Source organism: Limanda limanda, chromosome 3, assembly GCF_963576545.1.
Source record: "Limanda limanda chromosome 3, fLimLim1.1, whole genome shotgun sequence".
Taxonomy (NCBI): Eukaryota; Metazoa; Chordata; class Actinopteri; order Pleuronectiformes; family Pleuronectidae; genus Limanda; species Limanda limanda.
Window position 1 is genome coordinate 1,535,140 of NC_083638.1, and position 24,124 is coordinate 1,559,263.

The 24,124-nt window shown below is 40.4% G+C and overlaps 2 protein-coding genes across 5 annotated transcripts; both read right to left on the reverse strand.

Moving 5' to 3' along the window:
• Window positions 1-1,684: 1,684 nt before the first annotated feature.
• Window positions 1,685-8,994, reverse strand: LOC132998461 (ras association domain-containing protein 7-like). Of its 4 annotated transcripts, XM_061068119.1 has the most exons (7): window positions 8,888-8,994; window positions 8,046-8,083; window positions 5,128-5,253; window positions 3,621-4,262; window positions 3,102-3,373; window positions 2,807-2,974; window positions 1,685-1,750 (listed from the first exon to the last, which is right to left on the reverse strand). In XM_061068119.1, exons 3-6 carry the CDS (start codon window positions 5,228-5,230, stop codon window positions 2,822-2,824), a joined length of 1,170 nt encoding a protein of 389 aa, XP_060924102.1. In that variant the 5' UTR covers window positions 5,231-5,253; window positions 8,046-8,083; window positions 8,888-8,994; the 3' UTR covers window positions 1,685-1,750; window positions 2,807-2,821. The 4 variants fall into 4 exon arrangements, with proteins under 4 accessions (XP_060924102.1, XP_060924103.1, XP_060924100.1 ...); XM_061068120.1 differs by lacking the exon at window positions 8,046-8,083 and having other exon boundaries at window positions 3,102-3,370; XM_061068117.1 differs by lacking the exon at window positions 8,046-8,083.
• Window positions 8,995-11,395: 2,401 nt separating this feature from the next.
• LOC132998460 (up-regulator of cell proliferation-like) lies at window positions 11,396-17,944 on the reverse strand. The gene is made up of 2 exons (XM_061068116.1): window positions 17,908-17,944; window positions 11,396-16,089 (listed from the first exon to the last, which is right to left on the reverse strand). The coding sequence occupies exons 1-2, from the start codon at window positions 17,942-17,944 to the stop codon at window positions 11,414-11,416; spliced, it is 4,713 nt and encodes a 1,570-aa protein (XP_060924099.1). The 3' UTR covers window positions 11,396-11,413.
• Window positions 17,945-24,124: the final 6,180 nt, after the last annotated feature.

Sequence of the window (24,124 nt, forward strand, 5' to 3'; positions counted from 1 at the left end):
CGCATTCAGGTGGCTCGTGATGTCACACAGAAACGTTTTATTTCGGAGCTCTGTTGTGCCTTTCCCTTTGCTTTCAATAAACTCACAGGTACCCTCACGCAACTGGAAAAATCTTTCCAGCAACTTTCCCTGGTTCAGCCATCGCACCTGTGTGTGATAGTGCAAGTCAGCATATTCTGGATTTAACTCCTCCAGAAAAGACCCTAGAACTGGCGGTGATTTAAACCTTTGGCTCTGATAAAGTTAACCGCTAATGTTATGATGCTCATCACATGTTCATTTTCAAGGCTTTGCCACACAAAGACTCCTGGTGTATGATGCAGTGATAAGCTGTCAACTCACTTTTTCCTCACTTTTTCCTCACTTTTTCCCTCCTTCATCTTTTCTCCGATCCACCCTTTACATCCGCAAACGTATACTCTGCCTCCCACCTGTCTTGAAAGCTCCGGTTTTCAAATGCCACCTTTCTTTTTGCCATTTTTGGGAGCGGGATAGTTGAAAGTTGTCACAAGTGATATGTGATACAGACTGTGAGGCGCGCGTTCGCGGGACCGTGATTGACGTGCCGACACACGGGCAGTGCATTGTGGGATCTGTCATTCACCTCAGCCATTGGTCTAGAACTGTCACGTGCCCCATCCCGACGTGTTCACTGACCCTCAGGAATTCTCAATACTTATTTTGTATTGAGAACTTGCAAAATAGTAAATAGATTTTATCATGCGGGCCAAATATAATTCATTGTTCACATTTGGCCCGCGGGCCTTGAGTTTGACACATGTGCTCTACAAAGTCAAGACCTTCATAAACCTTCACTGTTCGTTATATAATCTTTAATAGTAAATATTGAGGTTTCTAATTGAACTAGATCTAAATGAGACTGATCTTAATCAATACATTGGCTATCTTTTCCCTTCTGTGAAGGGTGGTGCCCGAGAGAACTTTAACAAGCTAAAGTAATGATTTAATATTAATATTTTAAATATTAATGTTTTATATTTTATTTTGAAACCCAAAGTTCTTATGGTATCACTCCTAACCATTATTGCACAACAAAAGATACCCATGGGCTTTTTCATTTCAAAACTAAAATTTGTCGGCTGAGATTTCCTTGTTGGTGTGTTTAATATCCACTCACCCAGTTGTGGGCTTCACTGGACCTGTGTTACGTGCACAAACCTTAAAGGAATAGTTAACCCCAAAACTAAAATTATCTACTCACCACGATGCTGATGGAGAGGTGGGCGATGCCCCATAATGCCTTGGGCGTGGATGAGTAGTGAAAGTTTGCTGTTTTACATCACAAAATGCTAAATTTACCTTTTATCTGTCCTCATTCTAGTGCTGCTCTATAACCGTTAGCAGGTTGTTATATTTATACCAGATTATGTTTATAAAACCATCCAGTTGAGAATCTTCCAGCTGTAACATGACTACCTTGAATTTCTTTTACTTGAACCTGACATGTCTGAATTTGTTCAGCTTTATTATGCTAAGCTAAGTTTATCCAACCAGACATATCCCACCTCTGCTGTCATGTGACTGAGTAGCGTCCACATGAAGTCAACAACAAAACAAGCAAAAATACCTTTGTTCTTTATCAGTGGCCTATCATTTATTTGATAAATTATCAAGACTAACACGCACACACACACACACACACACACACACACACACACACACACACACACACACACACACACACACACAAACACTGTAGGGTCTGCACCATGTTTTCTTCCTTCATGTCCTGCAGTAGAAAAAGAGAAAACAACATTGTCATGATTTGTTTTCTCTTTATTTGAGCATGTAATCATCAAAACTGGAGTTTTTGGAGCTTTATGTTAAATTAAACCATCGACTGAAGATCAAGATGTAAAGACGTCGTGTCTTCACTTCCTTCCACTACTGACAAACGAAGCCAAACTATCCCTGGACACGAAAGCTGCCATCTCGTCCATTTGGAGTCACAGTCGGTGCAGTAATGGAGTCGTGGTATCGAGGTGTCGCTGATACATACGCTCACTCATCAATCATGAGTCCGTCTCAGCCAATTTTATATCATCAAATAACTAATTAAAACTGATCAGAAACATGAACACTTTAAAACAGTCAGATAAGAACTAAAATGACAGAAACCATCTTACTACTGTGGATATGTTTCAAATACAATATTTCAAACATCCATGCCCGGCCACTAGGTGGTGATAAAGTCTACATCAACCATCTGCCAGAGACAAATGTGAGCTCACTCAGTGATCTAATTCTCCTGTGAACCAGTGTACAGCCGCCATTCCTGTTATAGATTCTGACTCATGCTCATTACACATAGCAACATGTGTGAGGTGAGCTGTGATGTCATTGTTTCCATGGATACCCAGATACAAGAGTTTATGAGTTTGTGAAAATCTCTGGCACCAGGCACCAAAGGAAGATGAATATCTGCATTAGTGTTGACGAGGTGTATGTTTGGTCCATGTCCTATCTGCTAACATGGAGGAGGCAGGGTTTGTGACCTATACTGCAGCCAGCCACCAGGTGGAGAGTGAGACTCTTCTGGTGAGTCGTACTCTCGTCCGTCTTTATTCACAGTCTCTGAATATAGTTTATAAACATTTGTTTTATTGTTGTTCTCATTTGAGAGAAATTAAAACATTTTCACCTCAGCGACAAACTGAGCTTTAGTTTCACTGCCAATATGTTTTCTTTTATGCGACAGCAATACTAAAATAAGAATAAGAATAACAACTATTATAGCTATGTTATGTCCTAACACTGATATATAGAAAACATGGTGCTGAGGTACAGTGGCAGCGTTGTGTTACTGGATAACTCCGGCGCTGCTGAGGTGAAGGTCAGGGACGAGCAGGGAGTTTGTCTGCTCAGCTGGTGGAGCTCCGGTCTGCTGGATGAACTGCTGCAGATTACACTGTCTCAGCTCCTTGTTCAGCTCCTCCACCAGCTCCCATCTGTCCTACAGGAAGCAGACAATAGGATTTTATCAGCATGTACTTCTTCAAATTCTCTTCTTGACATTGTAAACCATACATCCACTGATTACTGTAGTTCTGCTGAAGTGAGATGAGATGGAGGTGTTTTACCTGTAGCATGCTGTCTGCAGCGTGGAGCTGCCTCTGTGTCCCTGACAACGTTGCGTCCACTTCTTCTGCGTGCTGATGGCGGTTGTGAAGCTCCTCCCTCAGGGGCCCGAGCGCCTCCTCCTGCTGCCGAGCGGCTTCCTGCGAGCTCTGTCTGTCGGCCGTGAGCTGAATGTCGTGCTCCAGGTGTGCAGAGTGAGCCGCGAGCTCTTTGATCTCATGACTTTGATCAACCACTGACGAGTGTATCTGCTGTAGACGTCTGTGCATCTCTGCTGACAACAGTGAATTCAAGTTCATTGTTTTAGAAATGTCACAGAAGTCTTTCATTCATTCATTCATTCCGGATTAATGTAGTCAGCATATTCAATTCCCGCAAGAAATTTGGTACAAAACAATAACGCAATTGATAAAAAAACTGAGCAAATATGTAATTAAACATAAGTACGTCTCAAATTTGTGTTTATCGTCATGTTTTTCAAACATGTTTGAAGTGGCAAAGTGACGGATTTCAACACGTACCTTGTTCTCTGTCTGTCTCTGTCTGTAGCTTCTCATCCCAGTGTCCTCTGCTCATCAGCTCTGCTTCATTCTGCCTCAGCCTCCACTGCAGCTCCTCCAGTTCCTCTGCAGCGTCCGGACTCGGACATGGAACCGGAGACGGCCCCCCCCGCTCCCACCCCTGTGTCTCCTTCTCCAGAGCTTGAAGCTGAACCTCCAGGTCTTGTAATCTTCTCTGTTGCTGAAGAATCTTCCTGAACACATCCTCTGTGGAGGCGTGAAGGGAAACAGCGTTCAGGGGGTCGGGGGCGTCTAAGAAAGAGACGGGGGAGGCCCGAGGTTCAGGGGACGCTCTGTGGACGCTCCTGTTTGGTTTGGTCCCCTTGGAATAAGTTGCGTGACCCAGATTAAAAGTGAGAGACTTTTGTGGCTCCCTGCGTCTGAGGGTCTCTGGTTCTGAGGGTCTGGGTAGGGGAAGGCGTCTCTCTGTGGTTGGCGTTTCCTGACCAGCGCTGAGACTGGGGCCGGTCCTCCGCAGGATGAACTGGACCTCGGCAGCCAGCTGTCCCAGATGGGCCAGATGCTGCAGAGGACAGTCGTCAGCTACCAGCTGTCTCTCATTCCCTCGGAACTTTAAGATGAGGATGTAACGACCTGTCTGACCTACCAGACAAAAACAAACATGAACAACTCATATCCAGAAGCACAAATATACACTTTAAACAATGATTTCAAATTCAAAGAAGGTAAAATACAAAGTAAGATTGTAGCCTATAAAAAAAACACAGACATAATGCTCCACACTAAACTGCAGTGGTGTCTGTAGACAGTCAATCCAATGGACATGGACTCCAGGTTGGGAAAGTGAAACCAATAAGGAACTCCCTGAAACCTGTGTTCTGTGTAGTGACCAGCAGGGGGCGACTAGATTCTATAGAAGTCTATAGAAAGTGACTCTACTTCTCTCAGGAGTTTATGTCTCAGTCTCTAGTTTCAAGTCTTCTTCAAACAGCTGATGTTCATTTAGTGAATTATGATAATTTAGAGTCAAACAGACCATAAAGCAGCGGATGTGTTGGGGGGGGGTGGATACCACAGTGTGATTGACAGCTAGTACCGTCCAATGGGTGCAGGTGAAAGATGTAGGTGGGCGTGCCGGTGGATTGACAGGTGGTGGTATGTAAATAATCTTCAGCAACAGTTTACCCTGTGCACCCCATCATAAAAATCTCCAGGACAACGTGTACAATATTCTGACGATGTTACAATTTGAAGACCTTAAAGTCAAGATGAAAATATACAGATTGTCTGAGATGTCAGTCCTCATGTCCAGAACCATCCCACAGTTAGCCTGCTCAGCAAGTATTAAACTAAAGAGTCCATGTTCATAGAATCCAGGAAGTACAGTGTTCCTCCTCTGGAGAGCAGGAATACTCTCAGTGAGATCAAAGTACTTCATGTCTCCACATTCAAAGAACCAGGATTACAAAGTGTGTATCACGTGCTGAATGAAAACGGACAGACTCACCAATCGCTTGTGCCAGAGTGATCACAACCTCCTGACAGGAAGTGTTCAGTGATAGACCACACACCACCCTGACCACGCCCTCCACCCACACCTTCAGCTCCATCACTCAGCAGCACCAGGCTCCACCTGCAGGGGGCGATACATGGACACATCACTACGCTGTACCTCTATGTAACCCCTTGGTTTATACATAGTTTATACATCGTATAAAACCTCCAGAATAGATACATAGCAGAAAAACTATAGATAACCTACATCAGTATAAATCCTACCATAACTACAGTAAAAGCTGTGCCAGTCTTTATTACGTATATAAGTGTATAAGTACGTGTTCCTTCAGCTGATTGGTCCTACATTTGTTTCCATTTATATCAGTAGATGGAGGTAATGCACCTTGATGCTGGTTACCACCCACCGCTAAACCAACGAAGAAGAAGAAGAAGAAGAAGAAGGAGGAGGAGGTGAAGAAGAAGGAGAAGAAGAAGAAGAAGAAGATTGGTTAAGGGGCGGGACTAACAGAGAGGAGAGGAAGTGTAAGTGCTGTCACTCAGTATGTAGCGTGTGGAGCTAACGTAGCTAACAGCTACTAGAGTAAACCAGGTATTGAGATTAATGTCTCTAAAGTTCTCTTGATCATTAGTAAGAAGTTTTTTTTATAGTGTTTTTAAATGTTTAGGCAGTTAATCGACTGTGTTAGCTGTTAGCCAGCTGCTAGCCGTCTGTGATCATCTCGGCTGGCATGGTGCTAACGTGGCTAACGGCTACTCAAGTAAACCAGGTACTTATATTAATGTCTCTAAAGTTCTCTGGCTCATTAGTGAAAAGTCTGTGATACGTCTGTTCGGCATTTCGACTGTTTTAGAGAGTTTAGGGAGCTAATAGCTACTATGCTAGCTGTTGGTTTGTCCAGTTTGGGCTATTGTAAAAAACATGGCTGCTCCATATGTAAATATAAAGTATTTCAATAATAAAGGCTCATTTTACTGTAAAGAAAACAACATTCTGTACAATTTAGATTAAACACTACTATTATTTTCTATTCACTTTCTGCCAATTGATCCTTTCACCCAAATCTTACACTCAAGTGTTCGAGCTAAATGGTTTGACCTCAGTTGTGCGACTTGTCATTGGTTAGGTTTTTTGTAAAGGTTTTATTCAGAGAAAATAATTGTGTTTGAGAAATCCTTAAAGATGAGAGATACATTTTGTAAAGCTGCCTTAAGTACATTCTGTTAGATTAAAAGATACTTGTGCAATTTCAGGTTCATTTGTTTTGGCTGAACAAAAGGTGATTGGACATTTTTTGGGTTTAACTAAAATGCAAATTTTCTTCAAAAGATCTTTAAAATCTCATTTAAATTTAATTTATTACATGTTTAATTTCATTAAAAGACATTTAATATTCCTTTTTGTCGTATTTATAACTGCAACTGTTTAGAAGTAGAGGGAATAAAATCAAAGGGTTAAAATTACACGTTCTCATTAAGATTTACACAAGTTTTTATCATTAAAGGGAAACATGAGGGAAGTTATGAAGTCAGTCTTTATGTGTAGAACCTGAGGGTCTGTATCTCATGCTACGTGATACATAGAGAGTGATTGGATTAGATGATATACAGATGCTGTTAGGTCATATAAAGTAGAACATTTAAAACCGTGGTATTTCTTTTTAGGTGATGTTATGAATCAGTAGTAATCGGCTCAATGTTTTTCACGCTGTGCAGTAACCTGACACTTAAACCAGAGAGAAGAGACGTGTGTGAAATATCACTCTCTCATGGTGTCAGGGTCCGGGTCTACAACAGTCTGCAACAAAAAGACAAGTGTGAGACCACGAGACAAACAGACGCCTGTTTTTAAACCACCTGACACATCAGCAAACATTCTTTACTGTTGACACTCCAGGTTTCGGTGAACCAAACTCTGATCATTAACTAAGTACTTATGTTTATCAGCTGAACTCAGCTGAAGCTTGAAATCCCCAAAAAGTGACCTGAAGTTGTTTAATTGACAAAACTGATCACCTGAGACATTGACTGTCGGCACTGGAACCAAAGTATATAATAATACATGTTATTACTGAGACAGTGTAGGTTTGTGGTCATTCTAAAGATCATTGGAGAGGGGAACTCAAATATTTGACTAAAGCAAAAGTACAAATACAAAGGCTAAAATCTTCTCAAGTGAAACTAAATATTAACTTGTCTACTTGAGTACAAGAAAGTACTTTCTTTTGAAAATACTTTTTTTAAATAATAAAAGGACTTAATGAGTGTAGCCTATTCCCTAATGCAACTACACCATTAATTGTGGCGTCTGTATATTCTGTTTAACAAGGAGAATACAGACGATACTGAAGACACTGAGTGTTTCTGCTGCTGCTGCAGGAGGCGGGGTCTAACACTGCCTGTCCGCTCTGATTGGATCAGTGAAACACTTCCCCTCTTCTTATTGGTTACTTTTAAAAATATAAATCAATGTGAACCTGTTACGTAATGCCTTGTAAAAATGAAGTGAAGTATAGAGTACAGACATTTGCGGATGAAAAAAGAATAAATGAAGTACAGATACATGAAAAAGGACGAAAGGAAAAACAGCCACATTTTCCATTGGTTCTTTCAAAAGTTGATTCATTGTTTAGTTTGTAAAATGACAGAAAGGTTTGAGTGAAAAGGTGGAAACGCTACTGATGTTTAAAATTGTTATTTAAGTTTCTATTAATTCTCTGAATAACTTTTGGCACAAGATGAAAACAACAGTTTTTTCTTTCACTTTCTTTAAAATTGTGATTTTGTCCTTGATTTCTCAGAGAACTCAGGCCCTGTTGTAAAGTTGTGTATCTGTAATGTTGTGTTGTCTTATACTCAAACTCTTATATTCTGTCACTTTGTATTGTTTGTGTGCAGAGAGCAGCTTATTGGGCAGAGTGAAGTTCACCAGCAGCCAGAACTGTGACCTGGAGAGGACACACAACATTGACAACTGATGAGCATGTGTGACTGGAGGCGACGTGAGAAGAGCCCCACAGGTTTGAAGTTTGAAATGTGTGTGTCTGTTGTGTTTGCAGCAGAACACACACAGATTTGCTGAAGGCAGGAATGTTGCAGAACAAGCTGACATTCCTGCAGGACTCTGACTCCACCCACACATACGTACATACCTCAGCGGTGTGTTTACTATTCTCCACTGTTCAAAACCACGTTCAGTATCAGCCTCACTCAGAAAAAACACACATCCTCAAAACCCTGGAAGCTGATTACAAAAGAAAGGGTCATTTTTGAAAATCTTTTGAAAATCTTTATCTCCAAATCACAACTGTTTTACTTAAATACAAAATCTGAAACAATTTTGTTTCCTTTTGCTTTTTTTTGACACAAGAAACCTAGATTTCCAGGAATCATAAAAAACAAACTATATGCAGCTGCACTTGTGAATTAACTGAAAATATTTTAATTTCCTTAGGAAGTGATTCAATTATAATTTGAGGGTTTTATGAGTGACCTGTTGCACAAAACGTTTTTAACCTCATTCAAGTACTTTTGTCATTGAAGTAAAGAAGCTCCAGTGACATCATGTTCAACACGGTACTGTTGATGAATGAAGACACATGAACTTACTGATGAAATGAAATATGTCCACAAACAAATCAACTGTTGTTTATCTCGGAAACAGAAATCAGCAGTGAAAACATTTCCTTGAGTTTGACTCTGTTCCTTCCAAACGTGTGACAGGGCAGTTAAAGAGGAGATGGAACACTCACCTGTGGATTCGAGCTTCTCTCAGTTTCATTGATGATCTTCCTCAGCGTCGGGAGCTCAGTCTGGAGAGCGGCTGGGACTCGAACCCTCCTCCTACCGACACACTGCAGCCAGGGGGAGGAGTGAAGCTGAGGAATGCAGCTCTTCTGGATCCACCGCCTGACAAGTGATGACGTTCAGTTGTGGGAGGTAATTAAAAGCATTTAATCTCAGTAGGATTTTGAGTTTTGTGCTGTCATCGTCCTGAGAGGAAGTTATTGATCATCTCCTTTTATCTTTTTTACTGAATCTACGTTGCACATTAGATCAAAGTTTTCACCTCGGCCCAACAGCTCTAAGAAGCTGCACCACATTAAACACACTCATAGATATCCATTAAAACACTCAGGTGAACAGTAATAAAGAAGATTCTTTTTAATTTGATGTAAAACATTGAGTATAAAATCTTCAGTGCAGATAAACCAGGTAGGATGAACACAAAGTTTTCTAACTTAACTCTCAACACAAACTATAAAAGTGACAGAATATAAGAGTTTGAGGATTCAGGAATAATTCTGAAGCATCAACACAGGACAAGAGAACACAACATTACAGACACACATAAAATAAAATAAAATAAAATAAAAAAATATATAATAAAAACAACAAGTCACTCTCCAGGTAGATACTTTTTTTAAGATTCTACTTGACTTGTGTGTATCCTTGGCTTAAAGGCGCCCTTCCTTGTACTATATGCACAGTAGATATATACAGTACAAATATACAGTACAAATATACAGTACATATTCTGATCCCATTCAGATAATAAATTGAGGAACAAGCCTCCTGCTCCTCATCATCAACAAGACAGGGTCAGAAATGGTTGTAACCAGCCAGTTACAGTAAAGTGTAGAATTAAAATACAGAATTAACAACACACATTGTCACACTCCAGGCAAGTTGTGTGTGTGTGTGTGTGTGTGTTTGTGTGTGTGTTCAGCTGGTTTCCCTGTGGCCTGTGCTGATTGGATAAATTGGAGGTGTGCCTCTGGTGCCCCCTTGTGGCTGTTTTACCCGAGTAGCAGGTGAGTGATGTGAAGCTGCAGAGTTTCCTGTGTGTCCCACCATGTTGCATCAACAGCGGATAAGGAGTGAATGCAGAAAGCTAACCAAAATGGTTTTCATGGTATCATTTGATAATCTTTGATTAAAATATTGTTTATAGCTATTTTCTTTATTTCAAAACATTGTTTATCATATTACTATCTTATTTCATATGTCCTTTAACATAATATCTCTACTCATTATGCAACTATCAGCAAAAAATCATTTGTGATCAGAAAAGGTCAAACACAAACTGAGATCAACTGACTCATCATTTATTGTAGCTTGTAAATTCATCACATTATCAACTGTCATTCGCTTGAGTCGAAATCTTAACATAAGCAACAAAGAACCAAAAATAAAAACTGACACAGAAAATTTGTGCTTCATCATCATCATCATCATTGTCTGTGGTAGTACTGTACTTGTCATTTAGAACGGAGCATGTAAATAATGGAAAAACACATTTTAATCAGAAGAATATAATCAAAAGTTAATCCTTAACAATATGTGAATAACAATATTTGCTTGAACAAACTTAAAAAACTTAAAAGTTACGATATAAATGGCAGTATATTACTGAATATTTCATCACATGGTCTTAGTATATTGTCCATCACCATTGTTTTCATTATAGTCATTACATACATAGAGATAATACATTCATAACTTCATCATCCACATCACCATGCACATCTGTTTCTCTGCCCTGAACTACGCAAAGTAATTTAAAAGATAATTCATCATATACACAAACATACGGCAACAAAAAGGATCAAAAATACAGGCAAAAAATATACATACATACTTTATTTTTACATTTCTCTTTTATCATTGTCATTTCATGGAAACAAGTCGTTCTGCTGGAGGGGGAGTGACTATTAAAAAACGACCAAAAAATAAATCATCGAAAGGTCGTAAAGAAAAGAAAATGCACAGAGGTCCAAACTAACTCTGTTGTTATTTCTTAATTTTCACTGAAACAAATTGGTGGTTTAGTCACATTAACAAAAAAGATACACAGGAGTAAAACAAACAAACCAAACAATAATATCTTGCACATTTTTTCCCAAAAATAGTAATTTTTCCTGAAGCTGAATTAGACTGAAGACTTGCAGTTCTCTGAATTTGCTTTCAGACCTGCACGGAGCTCCAGACATGTTCCTGAGACTTTCTGGAGAGGCTGTAAGTGAGAACGTAGAGAATGTGAGAACACAGCAGGAAAATGTCCAGAACATTCACAGAAAGTGAGCGGGCGTGTTGATGACGTTTCTAATGTAAGATGTGAAACTGGAAGAAAACAAATCTATAAACAAAGTCTGCACATGTTCAAGAGTCTGTCAAAAAATAGTTGAGTAAAGATAGTATTTCATCCAAGTGAATGTGAATCTATTGTTGCATATTAAATTGAACTGAATTACCTGATGTGTTCAGTTGTACTTTGTTCACTTCATGTTGAAGGCGTCGTTCAAACCCTTCAGAGCTTGTTCCTTTGTGAGTCTCCTCCAGGCCTCTGGGACATCAGCTGGTTCGGCTTCATATATTTCAGCAAATCTGTCATTGTATTGCACCAGGACGTACTTCCAGTAGTCAGATGCCTCTATGGTGGAGTCTGGAGGAATGATCCAGTCTGGATAGTACTTGTTGTAGTTCTTGTAAGGATGCCACTCCCCTTTGGTGTCTGTGTTTTTGAATTTACCATCACTGTGCACGCTAGTTGTACACAGTGAATCAACCAGCTTCCCACTTGACTCATACTGGTGTCTGCCAAGACCTTGTGGCCGATGAATGGCTGCATGATGCTGCTTGTGTTCTTTGCCACCGGCCTCACAGGGAACATAACAAAATGGACACTGTCGTCCACAACCAAACAATTGCTTGAAAAGCTGATCCTGTGGTTTGATTGGAAGCTTGTTCAGAGTCTCATCGATGTCATCAGAGTTTGAGAACTCCTCTTCCAGTTGGTCCTTCAGCTCCTTCATTGAGTCCTTGAGACACTGGATGAATGAATGACATGAGCTTTGGATTTGAAACAAGGTGGTTTTTGCATCCTCCAATGAAACTGAGATGTCTTTGATCAAATGTTGGCGCATGTTACTGATTAGCTTTGTGATGCTTTCCTTGTTATCTGGCAGCGGAGCACCATCCTCTCCTATTGCTGCCCGATCTATCGCTTCTGATATTTTTGTGTCGATGACTCGTAGATTGTTGTTCTTCAGTTTGCACAAAGTCTTGTCCTCTGACATCTTTTGCCAGATGCGCTCAAATATCCAATCCTTAACATATATTTCATAGTTATCAATGTAACTGAGAAAACTCATGAATTTTTCCTGTTGCAGCAACTCTTTCTGAATGTTGTACTGGAAGATTGTGCGAGAACTATACTCTGCTGAATGGGAACTTGTCAGAATGTCATCCACAATGTTTACTCCCAGAGATCCACAGATGAACTGTTTCACAGCAGGTTTGATACAAGACTGGACAAAATCTTTTGCTTTGCGTTGGCAGTCGTCTTCCTTTTTGTATAAATCAAGAAAATCTGACAGGTACTGAGTCTTGTACTTTTCCAGCTGAGTGTGAGGATTATTATCTGACAAGAATCTTTTGTGCATTTTGACAAATTCCCTTGAAGCAATGCCACAAATGTGAAGTTTCAGGTCAATCTCAAACTGTATATTTGATTTGTGATGTGTGTTACGTTGTTTAAGGGATTCATCAATTTCTTCTAGAAGATCCTTTGTGAGAGAGTCCTGGTAATCTCCACTGGTCTTTACTTTATCACGTACAAACCTTGTACAAGAGTCAATGATTTTGTCCGCAACGCTCTGCAAATCTCCTTTACACAGATTTTGGATCTTCTGCAGAAGAGTGTCTACATGCTTATGTGTAGTTTTAAATGGACCTGTCCCCATTTCCTTTAGGTCTGTTATGTTCTTCAAAGCCTCATTGACATTTCGATTACAGAAGTCTTTTCTCAGCTGCTTCAGGACGCATGCTGCAATGTCTCGCTCTTCCAGGCCGGACACGTTTCCAGTGGCTTCAGCCCACATCTTTTCAAACTCTTGTGTCAGCTCTTCCTCAGTCAGAGTTGACGCGTCGCAGTCACCCAGAAGCTTCATGACCTTCTCTTCAATCACACCTCTGTATCCTCTCTGAATGTCCTGAGCCTTTTTTAAACTTAGTTTTAGGTCATGGATGTCATCCAGTTTTGCCAACACAGAATGTTTGATTTCATCTGCAAGGCCTTTGACACTGTTTAAAAAGTCCTCTTTGTATTTCTCTATCAGATTAACTCGTTTGCCTTTCATCGTGTAGTAGTCGTAGAGTTTTCCAGTCATTTTTTTTTGTTGGTCTGTTATTTTGTCTGACACCTCAGATTTTTTTTCTGTAACTAATTTGTTCCAAGTTTCTACCTCAGATTCATTGTCAGCATTCAAGATTTCTACCTGTGCTTGTGTTTGCCAGGTCAGAATCTCTTTTCTGAACTCCCATTCCCACTGACTGAACTCTTTGCACAAGTTGTCATAGGCTTGAGCCACAAGAGTGTTTCTGAAACTAAAGATGAAGTTCTCATATTTCACTGCCTTCCAGAGACTCTTCATCCATTCCAGAAACTCTGGGATCTGTGACACTTCACTGCCCGGGTCCATCTTCACTGTTTGGAAAATGGTTTTCTTGAAATGTGCTACAGCTTCACTGTAACCTGTGTTCACTGGTGCCATTGGTGGAGTTCCATGCCAGAGTCCTGGGATGTTCCAGTTGTTCTTGTCCATGTCATAGTCCAGCACATCTGTGAACTCTTTAATAGAAGGTTTCTTTTCCATTTCAGCTGCGATTTGAGTCATTTCATTGAGGTGGTCCAGGAGATGTTTCCTTTCTGTCATGTTCTTGTCATGAGCTGAAACTGATGAAACATTCTGGTGAACAAAATGACAAACTGGCTTTTTTCCAATTTCTTTCATCCTCAAGAATGCGTGCACTGCAATTTGCAGGACATCTTTCATTTCTGTTGAGTTTTCCATTGCGATGTTGATGATGGTGGCATCACTCAAGCCAATGACAAAGGTTGCTAGCTGGTTGTCGTGCTCGTAACTGTCCTCTAGTTGTGCCAGATCAGGAGCCTTAAGACCCTCTGTGTCAATGAGGACAATAAAATCACAGTTAAACTCGCTTTTCAAATCCTCTCCAACTTTGAGGAAGAGCATGAAAGCTCCTCTTGTGCATCTGCCGCTGCTGACAGGAAACTGCACACCAAACATGGTGTTGAGGAGCATTGACTTACCGCTGCTCTGAACACCCAACACAGTCAGTACCAACAGTCTGCTCCTCTGTCCAACCTTCTTGTGAAGCTCCATCAGTACGTCTGTCACCCATCTCTCTGGGACGTTGGAGGCATATCCGTCCAAAAGCTCTAAAGGATATCCATCCAGCAGCATTTCAGCTGCCAAACCAGGGAGGTGGGATATTTCATCAGCTGCTGTTGAGCTGCTGGTTGAGAACTCGTAGATCAGTCCCATCTCTCTCATGTAATGCTCTGTTCCTAAAGAGCTGTCCACCAAAGCTTGGTCTAACTCTGCTATGAGTTTGGCGTCTTTCTTCTTGCATTGCTCTTTGAATTCGTTACGTAACTTAGAGAGTTTGACTCGTGAATGTTTATCAAACTTCAGTTTCATCCACTTCAGGAAAACATCTCTTTTTTCTTTGTCATTTGTCGATAAGCACTTGATGAAAGTCTTCATTCCTTTGGAGGCGTCAGAATTTTGTTGCTCCTGTCTGATTTGTAATTTCTCTTCCTGTAGTTGACATTTATATTCTTCAAGTCCGGAATCACCAGATGTCTTCAGTCTACACTCTTCCTTTTCTAACTTTGACAACCTCTTCCAGTTCGCTCCTTGCAAACTCAGATTACGTTTTTTATAGTCTGGTATACTTCGCACTCCAACGTCGTCCATGATCTCCTCAGCTGCTTTTCTCTGTGCGTCAGTTTTGCTTTCGTCCACAGACACATCAGGTTCAACAGCTTTTCCAACCATATCTTCAATGCTCATGGTGTCTTTCACATCTAACAGGGATGCCTTGATGACCTCACAAAGTTTCTCTGAGAACTCTGCCACATTAAGCCTCTGGTCTTTGACCTTCACTCTGTTGTGTGGTAAACCTAATTCATCCACCAATCTCTTCACAGACATCATCTCCTCACTGGCCTTCCCTCCCTTTCGATTAACGACTAAGAAGAGTTTGGATTTCACATCTTGAAGAGAAGATAGAATCTTGTGCTCACTTTCTTCAACGCTGTCCAGAAACACAAAGGTAGCTGTTGATACTTGAAAGAGAAAGTTGAATTGTGTGAGTGATTCACTAATGTCCCCTCGCAAATTTGCGAAGGCTACTGGCCCTGGAAAAACATCTAAACTTTCATTACCGCAGGGAAGGTACCAGCAAACCTCAACAAGCCCTTCTGCTATTTCTCTTTTGACTGCCCCCCCTTTCACATCTCTGTATATGAAGAGGTTGCAGTTCTGTTGCCCTCTGCTGAGGACATGATTCAAAATCTGGGACTTGGATAAACTGCTGTTCTTCAGCCTCACAAAGGAGAAGAATGGTATATTTGCTTGGACAATGTTGTCTTCAACAAACCCTCTTGATTCAGACAGATCATGTGGACGCCACTCTTTGACGATGTCTCTCAGAGCCCACAGCATCAGGGTACACTGACTCTTGTGGCCGCGGGGCAACAGCAGTGGAAGAGAAAACTGGCACATTGACATCTTGAGGGACATTTCCTGCTGCAGGATGCTGTCAGCGCAATGGAAGAGAGCGACTATGAGGTCGAGGGGGTTAACCTCATCATCTCTAGAGTCATCAGCAGTGTAAAGGTCTTCATTAAAGAGATCATTGTCTTCCTCAATGTTTTCTTTTGGCCTGATTGATGATTGTATTGAGCTCCTGCATTCTGCGTTTATTTTGAACAGTTTTCTGAGGAAACTCCATGGTATTTCCTCCAGCGATAAAACAGCTTTTTCCTCAATACTATTTTTGTTGATCTCAAAGAGAGACCGTAGACTGAGCTTGTTGGGATAAAAGTCCTTCAGTCCAAGTTTGACGAGAAAGTTCAACAGGGCTGTCAAAGAGAAAGAGAACAGACATTTTAGAAATTCATGACTGACACCACCTATTGGTTTGTGTTAATTAGTTTGCAGTGTTACATACTGTAAATCTTTCTTGTCAATAACATTTGGGTGCAAAGACTTCATTCACATGAGCCACCTCTCTCAGGTCTTGTAGAGGAGTTTACATTTACCAAAACAAGGCTGGAGACTCTCTCAGAGTCCAGAGACAAATATATACGGGCTGTTGGACCATCATTGACAACAGGACGGAAATGGAAACCAAAAGAAGCAACACAACAGGTAAAGGCAGCACTCTAGCACACTGACATTGTGGGTCACGTTAAACAGGGAAGAGGAGGTTTGGGCCGAGGTCAGAGTAGTCCCCTGTGGTACAAGGCAACTCTGAGTGGAGACGATCGGTAGTCCTGGAAATCTGGCATCAGGAAGAGGAAGCAAGATGTGTGAAGGCCGTCACTCAAGCAAGACAGGGGCAGTGGAGGAAATGGAAAATCATAGAGAAAAGACAGATCAGCTGGAAGGACCTGTGGGGATCGGAAGCTAGCAGGATTAGCTTCCTGCTTAGAGGAACCTATGACGTCTCTCCCTCACCCAAAAACCTACAGCAGTGGCTGAACGAAGATCCATCCTGCCCACAATGCTACCCTAGTCCTTAGTGGTTGTAATATAAGTCTCTCCCAAGGTAGGTGTACGTGGAGACACAACCAGGTACTCACATGCATTGCAGCAACAATAGACACAAAGAGAATTGCTACCAACGCCGTGATATCAGAAACATCAAACGCAGTTCAAAGGAAACATTTTGGGGGCCAGCGGCTTCTAGTTCAATCACATATTGTAACTACCACCGTAAGAAAGGACCTGATACACTGGTCCAACAACCTGCACGTCGTCTACTTCGTAGAATTAACCCAAGTTTCACACGTCCTCAGCTGGAGGACAGAATTCAGTATAAATTTGGTAGCTACAGCTTTGTGCCCATTCACGCAACAAGCATAGAGATCTCAACATATTGCTTTGTAAGCTCTCTGTGTCCATACACAAACAAAAGTTGAATGAGTTACCTGCAAGCTCTTCACTTTCTGGGTCTCTTGTAGACATGGTCAAAGCCTTCCCTTTATTCCTCTGTGCGTCAAAATCTTGAGTAAAAATAGATATTAACTCGTAAGTTTCACAGAACAATTGTTACTGTATTTCCACAAAGCCAAATATAGATATTCTACAGACTCAAGCAGTCGATTTTTGGATTAGTTTTTGTCCAAGATGTTTGTTGCTAGTCTTAACCATCAAATTAAGTTCAGTACATAATTACACAAATATTTCTTATTGAACTATCTATCGTATTGCGACTTTCGTAATTTTCTAAATGAAGTCCTGTATTGTATGGACGGACCAAGATTCTGTGTGACCTGCACCCAATGAGCCTGTTATGAAAGCCAACCTGCACTGCCCAAAGAGAATTGCCTTAATCTGCGACCTGTACTGAAAAGAGTTTTTGTGGTGACATTGGACTTTATGAAAAGATAGACAACATGTCTCCACTTCCTCCTATTGTGAAAAACTGAGGCCAAAATATCTTGGGTGTGCTATAATTGATTGAAGCTCTGTACTTTTCTACAAAAGTAAGTTGCTGTTCCTGTTTTTCATTTGCTGGAATGTACCGCGAGCTATGGAGTGTAACTCCTGATCATTACCGTGATGAGGGAATTTAGTCTTTATCCTTTTCCTCTGCTTATACATTTATTTAATTATTTATTGAGCTCCATTTGATTAAAAGGCCCAGCTCTTCTAAAGTATTCACAGGAACGTACCTGTAAGCGCTCCTTCTTCCGTGTTCATTGCAGACATGTTCTGACTTCTCCTTGTCGTCCTTGACTCCCTTGTGCCCCAGATCCTGGAAGAAAAATACATGTTGTTTCTCTAGTTTCAGAACCACTGTTATTATCAGACATTCAAAACAGATCAATCAAATCATTAAGCTAAGTTTCCAGCATGTAAACGAAAACATACCTGACATGGTGTTACAGGAGAGTGTGCGGCTGCTTGTGTCAGCTCTGCTATTTATAATAGACAATCAGAACCGAAAGCATCTGATGCACTGGAACAACAGGTTCTCTCTTGAGGCAGTGCCTTTGCTTGTTATTGGTGGATTGGAATGTGATTATTTTACTGTCCAAGCATCAACTACAAATCCCTCTAGGTGGAGCTGCACTACCTTCACTACTCTTCCCTCTTTCTTCCTTTGAGCATTTAGTTTTTGATCATCACATCCAGTTTAGCATAGAACGCTGAGTGCAGGATACTGACAACCGATCTAGTTTTTGACAACTTTTTAAAGTTCCTCTGGCTTTCGTGTTTGATTGAGTTCCTTATGCTTACGTTTGTGTTTGTCTGAAGCGACAGTGCAATTCTCTCACTCAACCAACAGTTTGTGTGTCTACAAAAGTACAAAATAAAAGAATGTCGTCCAGCCGGTGTAAACAAGGATCACTCCCAACCTTTCTCTTACACAGTCTGCTTTTCATTGTTGACTTATTTATTCATCACTTCCTTAAGCTTACGGGAACTGTTGGCTATCTTGTTGAATAACCGGTTTCCTCACAAGCCTAAAACCAGGTGAGTGCACTCATGACAAGAGGTGAATTGAGTTCATTGGTGTTCTGATGAGGATTCAGTTCTGATTCCCCGTATCAATTAGCACGAGATTTCTGTCTCATTTGATGTTTTATTAAATTGATGTATTAAATTGATGGACACAATGATAGGTAGTGTCATGATTGACAGCTGAGACTGACTCGTGATTGGTCGTGTATGTGTGTGGGAGAGGCTCTCTCAGTACTTGTTTGCTTGTGCAGTGATTTCATTTTACATTTGGCATTAGTGTGACACAGTGTACAGTTGACTTTGCTAAAATGATGAAATATTCCTACATTATATTTAAGGCTATAAAAACATTGACTCTATGGTCACTTTAAGGATACATTTTTTAATATATATTCTTCTCATGACCTGAGTTAATATATCATCATCATTACCACTACCAGTAACTAAACTGTATATCAACAATAAATCATGGAACACAATAAATGTAGCACTATTGTCAATGAAAAGAAATAGATGCAGCAAAGCAGGCTCCTTGCTGCGTTCAAAAAAGGATCCATGAGTCCAAGGTGCACTTTGTGACTTTTATTAAAACTTGAACCCCCCCATACCGGTTATTATAAAACAATAACTGGAGCCGAAACAAGCAATTACCAACAATGGATGAATATTAATTTGGTTTCAGACATAATCAAAAACAGAAAATGTTAACAAATATGACAAAATTTCAATTTTTTTCAACCTTCTTGTCTCTTGAATGAAATCAGTCAGAGGCCACAGTGTTCTCTTCTGTTCCACTGATATAAATATACCTTCCATACAAACGTTACACATTGATGTCTATATTAATACTTCAACATCATCCTATAAAGCATCAGTGTCATGATATTTAGTACTAATGTACAGAGCTGTGTAGCAAAACAAATGTTTAATGTAGAAACATGAAGTACTCACAAAATAAACAATATGTCATGGATGACACAAGTTTTTCTAGCTGTTACTTGTTAAACATTACTGTTGAAAAAAGTTAGTCAACATATGAAAGGATGTACGACACATAAAAGTAGTTTTCATTAACATACAAGTAATTCAGATTTATTCACTTTTTATTTTAAAATGTCAGACAAAAAGGAGTTTGTGGTCGTCTCACTCCGTCCAATCCTGAGTAACCATCAGGAACAAGGAGAATTTCCTCTTCTGATCAAGGAGCTGTGACATTTTTTGATTATATTTATTTATTTTAATAAGTATTCATCCCTCTGCTCCTCAAGTTTTAGATTTCTGAATGAAAAATTCTTGTTTCTCTAAATTATTTGTTGAGAAATACTTGTCAAAGTTTTGTGTTGTTCACCTAACGGTCACTGATACAACTCTGCTGCTCTGTTGTGTGTCTGCTGCTGCACAGAGACTGTTGAAGTGATATCCTGAACTCTACAGGATCTATGGGTGCAGGGTATTTTTTATAAAGTTTATTTCTATCAGTCGTTGCACTTGTTGAACAAATTCCTCGTGGAGAATAATCACATCTTAGATTGGGTCTGTGATTGCTATCGACTTTTTCAGCATGTCCGCGGTGGCACAGCGAACTTTGAAGCTTCGCCATGGAACTGTTAAGTTGTTGTAACTTAAAGGATTGTTGTCCAATTTGCCCCTGACATGACATGTTTGATAAGGGTTATCATATTTGACATGTAGTGTTTAGTATGTCTCATAATTAGTAAAGAGAAATAAACAGTAACTCAGGGGTGTACCTGTGGCTTCTGGTCTTGTGTCCGCTGTACATGTGATCTGACTCAGGCCTCATTCATCAAATGAAATACGTCCATAAACAAATCAACTGTTGTTTATCTCAGAAACACAAATCTCTGAAAAAAGTCTGGAGGGCGGCTGGGACTCGAACCCTCCTCCTACCGACACACTGCAGCCAGGGGGAGGAGTGAAGCTGAGGAATGCAGCTCTTCTGGATCCCCCGCCTGACAAGTGATGACGCTCAGTTGTGGGACGTAATTAAATGCATTTAATCTCAGTAGGATTTTGAGTTTTGTGCTGTCATCGTCATGAGAGGAAGTTATTGTTCATCTCCTTTTATCTTTCTTACTGAATCCTCGTTGCACATTTAGATTTTACCTTTCAGTGAAGTAAGTGCAGAGCAAATAACAGAAATCATCTTTTTCTTTCCTTCACTTCTTACATCTTTGTTTTTACTTCCCCTCATGACATTAATCCAAAACTGGAAATACAAAGTTTTCACCTCGGCCCAACAGCTCTAAGAAGCTGCACCACATTAAACACACTCATAGAATCAGGTAATAAATAATAATTTTTAATTTGATGAAAAACATTGAGTATAAAATCTTCAGTTGAGATAGGTCTTCACTCTGCTGTTGGGACATGGTTTTTGTGCAAAAAGCAGGCCTCTCTTTCGGCCTGGATGTGTAGTCAAAACCTGAAAGCACATGTTTCTTTGTCTTGAGAAAGCCACATGGTCTGGAGCGAACTCAATATCCCAGAGTGCAACGTGTTCTCTTTGTCCTGAGAAGGCCAAGAAACTCAGTCTCCCAGGGGGCCACAGGTTTTTTCTGCTCTGGGCATCTTCACACATAGGTGCGAAGTTCTACCAGGGTCAACTCCAATTGGTCACTCTGGTCACCTGACCTGGGTTCACTGGGCTCTATAAAAGACCAAGGCTCCCCCAACTCTCTCTCTTTCTCCAATCCCTCGGAGGGCCGAAGGCTGCTCCAGCAGCTCTTTTCTCCAGTGACCACCACCGAGGACAGCAGGCGGCCAGCCGCCTCTCCTGCAACTCCAGAGGAGGGGGGTCCAGGCTGCTTCACTCTTCTCCTCAACTCTTCAACGACAGCAGGCTGTCCAGCCTCTCCTCTCCTGCACCGCCTAGGAGAGGGCCGGGCTGCTCCAGCACATCTCCTCTCCCATCCAACAACCGGGGTAACAAAGGTCGAGCTCCCAGCTCATCTTCTGAAGGAAACCTCCACGCATCTCAAGCTTTCCCAACTCCTTGCAGCGACTCACTGTCCTGTAGGTAGGAACTAAAGATTCAATAAGCAACTGAACTGCACAGCTCAACAGAACCGCGAAAGCAGAGACCACACGAGCCAGAAGACTTCACAGAACTGAGAACTGAACTGCAACTTCATTTTTCCCTTTTCCTTGGATAGGTAACATGCTGGGCTTAATAATGAGACTAGACTAGAAGCAAGACTGTTTATTTGATTCTGTGTGGTGTTTATAAGTTTGATATATGTGGTGATATTGTGTTACAAGTTAAATCAAGGTTAATGTAAGTTGGGCTCTACACAGACCCTGCCAATTTTCTAATTAGCATTTTCACAGACACCACATATCTCTTCACCTACTTAACTACGTCCCCCGACCAGAAGGGGGGGGGGGGGTTTGCTATCTTAGAGACCATCTTAAAAGACCACAGGAAGGTGTGACTCTCTTTGTTAGCCACCATTTTGAGAGCCTCTCTCACACACACACACACATCTTTGTTAGTTCGTATTTTGTTTAGTAATTGGTGTTTTTATACTTATTATGTTTATAATAAATGTTTTCTTTTAACCTTGTCCTTTCATTAATGTTGCATAAGTGAAGTTTGCCAACCGTTACACTGTCAAGAACTCTTTAAACCTTAACTGTTCATTATATAATCTTTAATAGTAAATATTGAGATTTCTAATTGAACTAGATCTAAATGAGACTGATCTTAATCAATAATTTGGCTATCTTTTCCCTTCTATGAAGGGTGGTGCCCCGATAGAACTTAAACAAACTAACGTTATGATTTAATATTAATATTTTAAATATGAATGTTTTATATTTTATTTTGATAACCAAATTTATTGAACGCCTAAAGGCACACCAGCTTATGGTATCACTCCTAACCATTATTGCAGAACACTGCACACAAACTATAAAAGTGACAGAATAGAACAGTTTGAGGACTCAGGAATAATTCTGAAGTATCAACACAGGACAAGAAAACACAACATTACAGACACACACCTGTACTATATAATATAATATATTAAAAAAATATATAATAAAAACAAGTCACTCTCCAGGTAGACACTTTTTATCCTTGGCCCAAAGGCGCCCTCCCTTGTACTGTATACACAGTACATATATACAGTATATATATATACAGTAGATATACACTATATATATATACAGTACATATTCTGATCCCACTCAGATAATAAATTGAGGAACAAGCCTCCTGCTCTTCATCATCAACACGACAGAGTCAGAAATGGTTGGAACCAGCCAGTTACAGTAAAGTGTAGCTGAGTGCAGTAACACACAGTTACCAGGGTTACCACAGCAACCTGAGCATCACTACTTCCAGCCTCCATTTCTCTGAACAGGGATTTTACTCAGAACTGAAACCAGGCTCCTCCCACCAAATCCAATCAAATCAGACTTTATTGTCATTTTGCCAGACATACAACAGCAGTGCAGGCAGAATGAAATGGTGTTTCCCTGGGATCCCTCGATAAGATAAAGAAACTAAAGGGTTTCACACGTTCAAATACAGAATTAAGAACACACATCACACTCCAGGCAAGTTTGTGTGTGTGTGTGTGTGTGTGTGTGTGTGTGTGTGTGTGTGTGTGTGTGTGTGTGTGTGTGTGTGTGTGTGTGTGTGTGTGTGTGTGTGTGTGTGTGTGTGTGTGTGTGTGTGTGTGTGTGTGTGTGTGTGTGTGTGTGTGTGTGTGTGTGGTTCAGCTGGTTTCCCTTTGGCCTGTGCTGATTGGATACATTGGAGATGTGCCTTGGGTGCCCCCTTGTGGCTGTTTTACCCCAAGTGGCAGGTGAGTGATGTGTTGCTGCAGAGTTTCCTGTGTGTCCCACCATGTTGCATCAACAGTGGATAAGCACTGAATGCAGAACGCTAACCAAAATGGTTTTCATGGTATCGTTTGATAATTTATGAAAAACACATTTGTGATCAGAAAAAACACTCTGATCAACTGACTCATCATTTATTGAAGCTTGTATATTCGTCACATTATCAAAATGTCATTCGCTTATTTAGTCGACATCTAAACATGAGCAGAAAGTCCCAAAAATAAAAACGTACAAAGACAATTTGTGCTTCACCATCATCATCATCATCATCATCAGCATCATCATCATCGTCCTTGGTACTGTACTTGTCATTTAGAACAGAGCATGTTAATAATGGAAAAATACATTTTAATCAGAAGAATAGAATTAAGTTAATCCTTAACAATATGTGAATAACAATATTTACTTGAGCAAACTTAAACAACTTAAAAAATAAAAGTAACAATATAAATAACAGTATATTACTGAGTATTTCTTAGTGTATTGTACATCACCATTGTTTTCATTATAGTCACTACATACAAAGAGATAATACATTCATAACTTCAACATCCA

What these genes read in the sequence shown, in the direction of transcription:
- LOC132998461 (XM_061068117.1), bottom strand. Translation starts at nt 5,230, where the DNA reads ATGGAGCTGAAGGTGTGGGTGGAGGGCGTGGTCAGGGTGGTGTGTGGT. An exon ending in CACTCTGGCACAAGCGATTG is followed by an intron (nt 4,263 to 5,127) that starts GTGAGTCTGTCC and finishes TTTGTCTGGTAG; the next exon opens with GTCAGACAGGTCGTTACATC. An exon ending in CTGCAGACAGCATGCTACAG is followed by an intron (nt 2,975 to 3,101) that starts GTAAAACACCTC and finishes TGCTTCCTGTAG; the next exon opens with GACAGATGGGAGCTGGTGGA.
- LOC132998460 (XM_061068116.1), bottom strand. Translation starts at nt 17,944, where the DNA reads ATGTCTGCAATGAACACGGAAGAAGGAGCGCTTACAG. An exon ending in GGAAGAAGGAGCGCTTACAG is followed by an intron (nt 16,090 to 17,907) that starts GTACGTTCCTGT and finishes TCTCTTTGACAG; the next exon opens with CCCTGTTGAACTTTCTCGTC.